The sequence below is a fragment of the Ceratosolen solmsi genome, unplaced genomic scaffold, assembly GCF_000503995.2.
Source record: "Ceratosolen solmsi marchali unplaced genomic scaffold, CerSol_1.0 scaffold1, whole genome shotgun sequence".
Taxonomy (NCBI): Eukaryota; Metazoa; Arthropoda; class Insecta; order Hymenoptera; family Agaonidae; genus Ceratosolen; species Ceratosolen solmsi.
Window position 1 is genome coordinate 11,463,155 of NW_011948415.1, and position 12,821 is coordinate 11,475,975.

At 41.0% G+C, this 12,821-nt stretch overlaps 1 protein-coding gene across 1 annotated transcript; it reads right to left on the reverse strand.

The window, feature by feature from the left end:
* Positions 1 to 1,994: 1,994 nt before the first annotated feature.
* Positions 1,995 to 12,513, reverse strand: LOC105368844 (Phospholipase A2 group III). The gene is made up of 4 exons (XM_011507975.1): positions 12,147 to 12,513; positions 6,262 to 6,579; positions 4,482 to 4,718; positions 1,995 to 2,446 (listed from the first exon to the last, which is right to left on the reverse strand). Exons 1-4 carry the CDS (start codon positions 12,341 to 12,343, stop codon positions 2,254 to 2,256), a joined length of 945 nt encoding a protein of 314 aa, XP_011506277.1. The 5' UTR covers positions 12,344 to 12,513; the 3' UTR covers positions 1,995 to 2,253.
* Between the last annotated feature and the right edge of the window lie 308 nt (positions 12,514 to 12,821).

Consider the following 12,821-nt stretch of genomic DNA (forward strand, 5'->3'; position numbering starts at 1 on the left):
AATGTCTTTTTGATTTTTTTATTATTTCATTGGATAAATACTGTAAATTTATTATGTAAATAAGAAGTATGTAATGCTATCATACTTAATCTAAAGTTTAGTTCAATCAATTAAAATACATAAGAAATAATTCTTCATATTAAAAAGGAAATATATATTTTATAAATTAAATAGCTGATAAATATATGATTGTTGTAACCACTAAAAGTAATATAATAAAATATAAACTGTCTGAAACTGAATTCAATAACGATTGAAATATATAAATATATTTAATTGTACATTTTTTACAAATATATCACTTTAATATTAAATATTATTGTTTATAATTATAGTACTTGGCAATTTTTAAATATAAGTTCGTCTAATGTTTGTAACAAAATTTAATAACTTTTTCGAAAAAAGTTGACGACCAAGAAAAGACAATTAAATCTATTTAAGAGAAAAGAGAGCCTAAAATATATTCTACTTTTTCCTGTAATCTACAAAATAGTACCCTTTTTTTTTTATAAACATTTATATATTAATAATAACAAAACTTTGCTACATAAAATAGAGTATTTCATATATATGTAAGAAAAAAAAACATTTTGTTCTTTTCGTGCAAAAAAATGTATTCATTTGCAGCATAATTCAATCCAAATTGTTTTTCATACTTTAACTACGCGTATAGTCATTCATATACGGAATAATATAATGAAATTTCAAAATCTATGATTTATTTTTATGATTATATAGTAATAATAAAATTATACTCCTTTAAAGAATATTTGTTTAAAGACATTCTTTGTATGAAAAATACCATAATTTTAATAAATAATAATTTATGCTTTATTATTGGCAAATAAGAAAAAAAGTTTATGACAAATTAGAATAATAACTATAAATTGTTAGTGTTACAAGATTTTAACGAAAGCTTATATTATCTTATTAATTTTGTATATTAGTTTTTAGTGATTCAAATTTTTTTTCTTTTTTTTTCTTTTTGTTTCTTTTAACGACTAATATCGTTTTGAGAAAAAATTAAAAATCCCAAGGAGATTGATGATACTACAAGTAATTTTTCATACTATTACACGAATGCAAGAATCGTGACGAACATCATGGACCGGAAATACGTCATTTTTGTCTCTGACGCTATATTTGTGAACTTAGCCTCGAATCGTTATTTACAATTGTTTGAAAATTATATAAAAAATGAAAATAAATTCTGAGAGAGCTTAAATAACTTAATATATGTAATGCATTAATAATGTAACTTAAAATTATTTAATGTTCTTAGTGAGCGCTTGCGATATTGAACATTTGTCCAATACTAATGAATATTGATTAGATTTGCACGCGTAGATTGCCAAATAAATCTTTGCATTATAATATCAGACCATTTTAGCACTGAACCTATTACCACTTGTATATGTACGATTGGAAAGAGGAAATAGATAGTTCTTTGAGAAAAGTTACATAAATTCGATATTTTAATTCCCACAGATATACTTGACAGGTTAATTTTAAATCCTTGTCAGATACTTAGAAGCATTATTATCCGATATTCTTATTCGTTAATAAATAAGATTTTTAATACATGACCACTAAATTTATAGCATATAAAAATTTTATTATTTTCTTCATTTGTTTATTTCATCGTTATAGGTAAAATTTTTATTATGATCGGGCATTTCAGATTTTATATAACATACAGACAATATTTTGTTTATAGTTAAATATTAATTATTCAATTGACATGATAGGGCAACATTAATACACTACCTTACACACGCGCGCGCGTCATTTAAAATCTTAATGATTGCTTATCGGTGTTGCAATGTAATCGTATTAGAAATCTAACCATAATAGACAACTAGAATAAATTACACGTTTGTATATTTTGGAATCGAACAGTCCTAAAATTATCCATTAAAGTGAAACAAATGCTCAACATTTTAATTACTACACTATGCACTTGGACTTAGTCTTGTGAATAAAACACTCACTCGCTCAATTAAGTATCTTAATGTTCATTTTGCTACGACATATTTAAAGGGAAAATACGAGGTGCATATTAAAATACAATGTAAATTCGGAAATTGGAATAATTACTAGACTCTGTATTTTTATTTACGCGATAATTATTCGCCTTTAAGGTTGGAAAATAAAATCCAGCCGTCTAAAATATCACGGCCATATCAGTCCTGAGAATTTCTTTTGCGCATTGACCCATGATGTATTGAACAAACGATATTTTCGATGAACAATCTAATAAGATAAGTTGTCCCTTAAATATCCTTGCTTTTTGTACTCGAAGTTCTCGCATTTACCCCACCAAGACCTCCTCATACAAATTTTTGATGGCTTCATTACAAAGCATTTGGTTTGAAACATATTGAAGAAGATCTTCCCAATGACATTGGCCGATGACGTCCCTGTCATCTTTAAACACGTTCGAAATCTGCAAAATAATATAAAATTATATCTATTATTGATATTGTTGTGTGCGCTGATAGCACGTATATGGTATTATTTTTAATTTTTTTTTTTTAATTTTTGTTCCTCAAGGATGTTCAATCCTACGATTTGATTATAAATTTTATCGCTGTCCTTAAACCAATGATAATGCGGAAAGCATTAATTAATAGGAAATGTTAATTAAATTTATCACGAATAGTTGAAAATTGTTGGTAAAAATGGTCGTTCAAAAGTTATCATATTTACTCATAATTGAAGTCGTATTAATTTACGATTACTAAATAATTGTCGATAATTTGACGAGACATGGGATGTAACGAAGTAATCATACCATAAAATTTTATTATAAATAATGTTATCATATAAGAATAATAAATAATATTATTAAGTTTGTCTCGAATGTATGTATGAAAATTTATTAATATTTAAAAGTAAAAATCATCGAACAAAAATCATTGAAGAGAAAAAACAACGACGAACCATTAATATATAACCTAATCCTGTATAATTTCAAATAAATAAATAAATAAATAAATAAATAAATACATTATAATAGTAACAAGAACAATAAGTACTAATATTTTTTTTTTTTTTTTTTTTTTTTTTTTTTTTTGATGTTATTTAAACAATTATTTATATTTTCAAGAAATATTTTCGTCGTTTAACAATGAATAAATAATTTTCCTCTCAATATTTAATGTCTACATCTGATAAACATCAGTCTGTACAAACATATTTTATGGCTTATAATTAAGTGCAGTTAATGGTAAATATTAATATTAGATTTAAATACGAACAAACGGAATTATTTGATATTCCTTTGATATGAAAATAGCAAAAAATGTTATCTATATTGTACCGACGAAGACAGTAATATTTTTTTGTACCTGTATATATAATATTTATTTTTACATTTTTATTAATTATTATCTACAATGTGTACTTTAAATCATCACAATAAGCAATTGGTTAATAAGAAAATTTTTTACACCTTATACAATGAGAATATTAGGTGCTTATAATTTTTCAAAATTTATATTTTTATTATACGCATGTTTTAACACATTTTTATGAAAATTTAACACATTAACCGATTCTTTCTTAATGATAAGCAAAACAGCCTTATAAATTGTCAATTTACAATCGTGACTCAATAATCATAATAATTGCAACTGCAGTGATTCGTTTTTACAATCTACTACTTATTATCATAAACAATCAATTAAACGACAATATTTGTATCTTTTGACATTACCGTATTCAATTACAATGAAGCACACAATGATACATCGTATCATCGTAACATTGTAGTTTAAAATAATTTTTCTTTATCTTTTAAAATTTAAAGCACAATTTCATTTATAGCCATTATTTTACGATCTAGCATATCCGAAGTAAATTCCAATGCAATTCCGATTTGGATTTAGAGTACAACGGCTTTAAATAATTTCTTCAACAAGACCGCGAATTGAATATTTTCGAATAAACTCGAGACGAGAGAGAGAGAGAGAGAGAGAGAAAGAGAGAGAGAGAGAGAGAGAGATGGGATGAAATGCATCAAACGCTTGATATTTCGCGAGCAAATCGTGCATTAAGCAAGTACTTCGTTACATTGTAAACGGCCATGACGGCCCTTCCTGTACCATTCAAGCTCGAATTCTTCGAGGGTCATTGTTATGTTGAAAAATAAAATGAAAAAAAATAAATAAATAAATAAATAAAAAATCAAGAGAGCCTAAAAACGAGCTTAAAGGCTCCGAAACGAGCAGTCCAATCGAGCCTCGCTAAGCAACAATGCGCGAGTAAAGAACTCTCCGAGTCCGGTAATCCAAGTGCCGCCCCCGCAATAATCCCGATCTACTTTTGTCTCGTCTCGCGCGAGCCTCGAGCCATTCCCGGCATACCGCAGGCCAATCTCGTTCCCGGAACAAGTAGCAGCGGTCGAAAAGCCAGAAGGTCCAAAGGCCTCGAGGACAATGGAGGCGGCCGACTCCCCCGCGCACAAAAGCTCCACTCACCTCTCGTCGCAGTCGCAGTGGCTGAGCGTGAACGGCATGTAATTGAAGAGGCCGTATCGCTCGGAGAAGGGCGCGATCGCCCGGGGACAATGGTCGTGGCGTCGGCAGCATCTGTCCAGGCCGTCCAGGGCGCCGAGGTCCTTGTAGCTATAAGCGAGTCGGTGGGGCCCGCACCACTTGGTGCCCGGCGCTATGACCAGCTCGCGGATGCCCCGCTTCCTGCGCGTTCCAACGGCCCTGCGTAATCGCACAAAGGCCCCGTTGCCAATCAGTTGCACCTCGACTATTAAGGGCGACGGGCGACGGGGGACGGGGGACGGGCTTGTCGTGCTCGGGGGGACGCGAGGGTGGTGACGAGTAGGGGATCGGGAGGGATGTTTGAGAGCGGCGATTTTTCATCGCTTCTTTTGTCCTGGGCGTGAAAGCCGATACTCATGGGAGTCGCATGGGGCACTGCTGCGCCCAAAAGTTCTCTCCGTCACTTACGTCTCTCCCCTCGAGTGGCTAATTCCGCGCGCATTTGCAGTTTCGTTCGACCATTACGCGTGACTTCCATGCCACTTTCGAGCGCTATGTTGGTAATTGTCGTCGAAGCCACGCGCCCCGACAGCTTATTACGACGTGCGCGTTTGCTCATAAATCTTTAATGGAATTCGTAGGACATTTCAGTGCGTCATTTGTAATGCTATCGAATCACTCAGCCCGATACTTGGAATAATAATTACCTTTAAACGCGCGCTAATGGAACGAGCGAACATGCCCAAATTATGGAAAGTGTCCTTATTCATTCATTTTAATGCCCTTACTGACAAATGTCGATGTCCGAAGACTCATTGTTTGAAAAGTATCGTTCATTCGACCATTTATAAACATTATTTATAAACATTACTTTATTCCGAGCTTAAGTTGTCGCGCGAAGATTAATACGCTCGATATATTTATGCTTGCATTTAACTCGCCGCGATGCAAAACTCAATAGCAACAAACTAATGAATTATAGTTATTCCTTTATTTCATATTCAACTAGAATTTACAGATATATATATATATATATATATATATATATATATATATTTCTGCTGCTGTCACATTATTGTTCAGGCGTATTATCGCACATTGTGCAAAGTGACCTCGACACAAACGCCTAGCGATACAATTTATTCAACAACGAACTTAACTTCACCTACGATGCACACTGTCAGAGTCTCACGTTCGCAATTCGGAGGACACGAGTCGGCTCGTAAAAGTTGATTAATTAGTCCGTAACTTAAGCTTCGACGGTAATTTTATTGCTCCGATCGGAACTTTGAACAGATGGGACGTTCCGCACCACAATGAAGGTCGCGCGGTCACGTGCTCGCGCGCGTGTCCGTGTGTATAATATTTTTTCATTCGCGTTAATTTTCCTAATTATCGAGTGGACATTGTTGGATTAATATGCGAGCGATGAATCGGTTGGACCGAGGCGATGGGGCACCCTGGGATTAGCTGTGACAGCAGCAGCAACGATAACGGCCATTAAATTGCCAATGAGAGAACGCGAGAGTGTCGCCATTGGAAAGGCTAAACCGACGTAAGGAAGAATCGCCGTGGCCGCGGCTCCCGGTCGTCAATTATCACCAGACAACAAACGCGAGCTTTATTCGGACGCGTACAATCCTCGCACTGTGCGTAACTCGTTCTGTCGGGCTCCCAACCAGATCGGGCTCAAGGCTCCCCCGATAAAAAGCGAGAGTCCAACGGATTTGGTAGGACGTAGTTGGGTCCTTGGTTTACTCACTTGGTGTCGGCGAAGGTGCCTGCGGCGTTGCCCTGGGCGACGTCGCAGCGCTGTCGCGTCTCCCCGAGCGAATCCAGCAGCCAAGGGAAGTCCCGGGCGATCGCCTCACGCGCCTCCGTCTCGTTCTCGTAGACCCTGGCCTTGACTTTGAGCCGCTGCTCGGCCGCGAGCTCGAGCCATTCCGGTTCCGTGGCGCAGACGTCCTCCTCCTCGCGGATCTCCTCCGAGCAGTCGGTTAATATGCCCTCTTGGTAAACGAGGTTCAGCTTAAGGCGCGCCTCGTTCAGCCATATCTCCCTGAGCGTGAGATACGTTTTCCTAGACGAGGAGAGGAGACAGTGAGGATCAACTAACTCGATTCAAGCCGTGAGATCGGATAATTGGGCCATTCGTTATCGGTTGGGATAAGTGCCGGCATTTATCTCGGGAGGCACGCGGTGCTCGTGAGCTCGAGCCGCTCGCCATCGCCAAACTGCAACAAGTTTGTCAAGCGCAAGGGATAGCGAACCGAGCACTTATTACGCCCCCTTATCGTGATACGCCTAATTATAGGCGTGCCGGTCATTAATAATTTCCTCAAATTAATGTACTCGCTAGTAGGCAGAGGTTGGATTAAGCGAGGCCACATGGCGACCAATTCAGCCGGGCTAATTACAAGCTTTCGCAAAGATTTCACATGTAATTCATCTAATCCTCTACATTTACGTTGTGTACACACTTTTCACACCAGCCGTTTGCCAACGTAACGAGCTAAAATACGTAACGAACGTTCACTGTAACTATTTAATAATCGCGTCGATGAAAATACTCGATCGTCTATAAGCGCTCAGTGTTAATGGATATTCCAATAGAGGCCAAAGCACGTAAGCATCGACTTAAGCATCGTTCAATCAGGATAATTATTATGTTAAATAAGCTGCATTCACAGCAATACAAATTTATTGCAATTTGAGGGCCTTATAACACTCTTAGATCGTTCGCTTTAGAAATTTATGTAATGTCGAATAATCGTTTTGATATCTATTATGACAATTAGATAAAAAAAAAAAAAAAAAAAAAAAAAAAAAAAAAAAATCAGCTGCTGCACATTTACGAATAAAGGAAACATCGGAAGCTTAAAGGTTCGCTCGCTTTTAATATCTAGTCTAGGCGAGGAAGGCTAATTAATTTATTTTAAAATTTTAACTCGATTGAAACTTAACGGTAATGGCTTTCCTAATGTTTCTTTAATGTTTCGAAGCGCAGACGATTGAAAAAAAGTGCCTTTTAACGTTCGTGCTGCTTTCGAGTATTTTACGAATTACCAATTGCCGCATTCCTCGCGTGGCTCATAATTATTATATGATAATTCATTAGTCGTATAATAATCCGCGTGCGTTAAGCTTTATCGTGTGATCGACGGAAAATAGATATTAAATTAATCCAAAGGTATGTTGTATTGTCGATTTAAATTAATTTCCCTTCGTCAAAACAATGCGAGAAGTCGGTATAATTGTTAAGCAAGATCGACAATCGAGTGTGACGCACATTTTTGCTATTTCCATTTCTTGTTTACCGACACTTCTATCTCGACGAGCTGCCTGATATTTCAAAAAAAATTTTACAGCGCTAAGAGTAGCATTGGAGACAAGAGAGTGAGGAGCGTGGCAAGGGAGGCAAGGGAGACAGCGGAGACAACGGAGACAACGGAGACGAGGGAGACGAGGGAGACAACGGAGACGAGGGAGATAGAGATAGAGAGAGAGAGAGAGATAGAGAGAGAGAGAGAGAAAGAGAGAGAGAGAGAGAGTGAGTGAGTGAGTGAGTGAGTGAGTGAGTGAGAAACAGAGGTAAATAAATAGCTGCACTAAAAGTAAAAATATCTTTCCGGTATGCGCCAAGAAATTGTCTAACGGCCTCCCCGACAATGCAAACAATATTACAAAAAGCCAATGCCGCGGAAGACGAAGAAAGCCGAGGCTGAGGCAGTATTGACAGGTAGCACGGGCGAAAGAAGAAAAGTGCCGCTCGTTAAAGCGTCAACCGTCGGTCGGATCGTCGTAAATAGAAGGGGAAGGGGGAGCTCAGAGGGCGGAGAGAAAAGGAAAGCGTCACCAGGGGATAAGGGCAAGCGGGGATAAACGCAAAGTGCGATGTGCCGCTCCGTGGTCAGACCGATTCCTCCTCATCCTCGTGAGAGCAGCCGCAGTCGGACCTCCTCCTCCTCCACCCCTCCCTGCCCCACTTTCCGCCCCAATACCCGAGATCCTCGCTTACTTAGCCCGACGCTTAGCGCTTTAAAGTAGCATCGACTTCCCCGCGACGCGATCATCGGCCCTTAAATCCGGCTCGAGGCTCGAAAAGTACTCGGTTCGCGCGTCTCCGCCCAAGAGCTTTCGCTGAAAGCTCGCCAAGGATTTTACGCCGGTTGACTCGCCGTGTTTTCCTTGGATGGGAGCTCCGACCATTGTTTAAATTGAGGATCCGGCGACGCCTTTTCTCTTAAAGTACTTGGGCCCTCGTTAATTCCCGCGCGCTTTGATTCTCGCTTCGTCGCGCGCATTTCTTGACTTTATCGATGCGAGGAGGTAGGTACGCAGGACTTTTAATACTTTATTTTCATTCGGCGATTAAATGCCTTTCTCTCGTGCCAGCTTTTTAATGCTCCTAGTAATTCTGTGAAACTCGGCTTCATTTACTTACCGGATAGACGCCTAATGCTCTTACGATATTTATCGTAAGCTTTCACTCCACCCCACCCAACGTACCTTACAATCGACAAGAATAGTTAATAAAAAGCGTAGGTTTGCCAACAATTAGCCGATTATTTAATTAGGAAGGTCTTAGTTAGGGGTGGGGCTGTTGTTTTTGAATTGTAAAATGGAAATTCACGTTTGTGGTTCTGTCGGGAAAGTAGGAGACATTAATGGGAGGAGAATCATTTTCCAAGCGCGCTCATCTAATACATCGACATACACGCGCTAATTGTAAAATAAATTTCGTGTCCTCTCAATGATTCAATAATCTAACGAGCCTTCTGTTTGTCAATTGATAGATTGAAATAAATTTACGTAAACAAAAATTCTTGATTCATTTAGGATTATCCATTGATCCAGTGGTGAGTTGTCTAATGACTGTTGACAAGTAATTGGGCTGCCATACTTTAAGTCGATTTAACTTTCCGTGAACTTATGACTCTCTATTAAGATAGCGTAGTAATAAATCTAATAAGCCCTAACAAACGTCGCATTGTTAGTGTTGCAAAAATATTTTTCGAACGAAGGTCAAATCATGACTTTTCAGGTCTCTATTTACGCGGGAAGGGGGATTGGGGGATTGGGGGGTGGAGTGGAGGAGGGGGAACGTGTGCGCGCGCGCGTGTGTGTGGTATGGGTATGAAAGGGATATTCGAATGAAAATCATCACTTTTATGATAAATAGGCTATCTTATTTAATTTTTCAACTCCTACGTGACCGAGTAATTTGCTCGAACTTTCGACACATAATGGCATCGATACGTTCGTAAAGTTCTCCTAAGCGAATAAAACTTACGTGCAAGTGCTTCTACGTCTAATTAAATCTAATTATGAAAATGCATTTGCGATAACGTTGCGGACACTGTTCACACAAGCAAATAATAATACAGACATCGCGATGTTCTACAAAAAATAATTTCACTGAGAATAATTGAGCGCTAATGGCGACGAATAAAATTGATTTAACGTGAAAAAACACCTATAATTTACACATTACCGTATTAAAAAACTTCCTCGACATCCCATAAGTCCGTAAGTATTAGTATTGTAAATAAATGCAAGTGTGTATCTATTTAGCTATTTTTTAAATATTGTATTCTCCTCTTAATTTCTTCTCTCACGGCATGCGTGGGTGTATTAATTCTATCATTGAGGCAGATAACCGCAAGTTCACGGTAAAACTTTCTGTAGATCGATTTTACGTATTACCGTAATCGCGATGCATCGCGCACTATAGACTATTGTAACGCAATAGTTGAAAGGTCATTTATTCCGCAAACATTTCATTTATCTTCCTAATTCATTCGCATAAGCTAAATTATTATCAATCAGCGAATACATGCGCTCATGAGAAACCGCTGACTTTTCCACGTAAAAATAAAAGTGACAGGCCCCATCACCGACCCCAGCCCACCCCATCCCATCATCCCACGATGTCACTGGCCGATTGATGCCCCGCCCAAAATTTAACGTATTTTAATGAAATATGTGCGAAAATTTCCGGCATCCTCTCGACCTTCCGATCGAATAATCGCGTAATAGCAGTGGACGCGAGTCGTCGTGTTTAATCGTCGGATCGATGACGAGACTCGTTGGACTTATCGTACCGTCACGACTCATCGCGTCACGCACGACACACCGAGATTCGAGACGCAAGACAAGCGTGCGTCGAGCGCCGAGGAGGAGGAAGCCCTCGTTAAATAACCGACCTTACAGCGATAAATGCAATCGGTGCTCGCAGCGGCGAACCATCGGATGCCATTAGATTCGATGGGATATGGATTTACATTGACGTCGGACGCTCCACAGCCGTGGCTCATCCTCAATCCTCGAATCCCCATTATCTCGGCAGTCGGCCGAGTGCGCGCAATTGTTTTCTAAATGCGGTATTAGAAGCCTCAAGGCAAACCTGGCTAACGAATTCCAACGATGACGAGAACTCTCGCACTCGGCGAAAATAGTGGCGCACGCGTCGATCCGCGTTTCACAAGCGATACTTAAGCGCACGATCTATTGCGCGATCGGTGCGAGGTGCCGGTGCTGCCCTGCCTCGCTTAATTAATTAGCCCAGCCAACACAAAGTCGAAGCAAGAAGCGACCCATTAGTTTTTCCAATGCCCATTTAAGGATTATTCCATCTAATAATTGGCCTCGCGCCCTGCTTATATCGAAGCTGCCCGTTGCAATGGAGATTGCGACCAATTTTTCCTGCGATTAATTCTCGTCGCTGGAATTAAATCGTCCGTCACTGGCCGGGAAATGTAGCATCGCGAACGGCTTTATTAATTGCTGGACCCGCAAATGATATTCCATGCTGCGAAGACACGAAAGTTTGCGCTGTACTATGTAAATATTGCAGCCGTAAATACATATTAATCAACAAAGGGATTAATAGACATAGCGTGCCGAGGGCAATATTATTGTCAAGATAGATTGATAGAGAGAGAGAGAGAGAGAGAGAGAGAGAGAGAGAGAGAGAGCGAAAGATGGATATTTGCATGAATACGGATTAAAGGCCGATTATTATATTGCGGACTGAAAATATGATTAAACGTTGTGGTTGGATGTTAATTACGTCGATTGTGTAGTATAGGCGACCGGGGAGTCGCGCGAACGAACTTTACAGTTTCGTCAACGGCGATCCACAACTTATCCGGCTATTTCAATTTCGATTACTGAAGCAAAACCGCCACTGCAGAGTGTCCTAGCCAATCGAATAATTTCTCACCCCCCCCCCCCCCCCCCCCCGTTCGGGTCCACTTTCTTTTCTCTCTTCGTTATTTTGTTCTCTATCATGTGCGACGCGACGAAGCCAGAGCTGCGTCCATCCGAGCAGCCCTTCCCTTTATCAATAAAAAGCACAATTTTATGACGTCGCTGGTCGCGTTAGAATGTCAAACGAGTCGCCGCGTAAGCACGTGCGCTACTAGAGTAATGCTTTGCTGACACGGTTGCGCCTATTTAAAAATCTCCAATCGCTTGGAGCGTCGCACGTCGAAATATCCTCGAGCGAGTGGGATTCGCGCCACCGCTTACTCGCAACCTTATAAAGCTCAAACGTCGGTTTACGCAACGATCAAGCGATCCGTCGAGAGCATCGACCTCAGGTGTTGGCGACCTGGCGAACCCTCGACTCACGCCCGTACTCACCCCCAATCGACGAGAACCTCCCGGGCGCAGGTCCCGTTCCACCTGATGGTCCTCTGGAGCTCGCCGTCCGGCAGCCACTCGATAACGCTGAAGGCCTCGCCACTGGCCCCGCACCCCCGCAGCTTAGTCAGGAGCAGAAGCGCAAGCAGCGCCAGAGTGCTCGAGACCGTCATCGTATACGTTCTCGTCCACGTCATCCTCGTCGTCGCACTAGAGAACCGGTACGGAGTTTCGCGTTCTGCGGAACCTCCTGTCGGCGTGGCGTCGGCGATGCGTTTGGTGCCCGACCTACGCGGCGCCTCGGTTTTTCGGGCCGCGCGCCCCACCGCCAGCCACGAGGGACGAGCCCCTCCGACGTCGTCCTCGTACTGACCCCCCCCCCCCCCCCCCCCCCCCCCCCCCCCCCCCCCCCCCCCCCCCCCCCCCGGCCCCCGTACCTCCCTCCCGCCCTCGCCGATCACCAATCCCCGTTCCGTCGCAGTCACCGTAACCGTAGCCGTAGCCGTAGCCGTAGCCGCCGTAGCTGCCGCCGGAGCCACCGCCACCGCCACCGCCACCGCCACAGCCACCGCCACCACCGCCGACGCCGCCACTGCCACAGCCATCCCCCTCCCCCGCCGTCACGGAGTCCCGCTGCCGCCACCACCTCGGACCCCCGGGCCGCCCTCGCCCGCG

Excerpts from the sequence above, each read along its gene's own strand:
- LOC105368844 (XM_011507975.1), bottom strand. The coding sequence starts at position 12,343 with ATGACGTGGACGAGAACGTATACGATGACGGTCTCGAGCACTCTGGCG. Across the intron at positions 6,580-12,146 it reads GAGGTTCTCGTCGATTGGGG|GAAAACGTATCTCACGCTCA; the intron begins GTGAGTACGGGC and ends CTCCTCGTCTAG. Across the intron at positions 2,447-4,481 it reads CACTGCGACTGCGACGAGAG|ATTTCGAACGTGTTTAAAGA; the intron begins GTGAGTGGAGCT and ends ATTATTTTGCAG.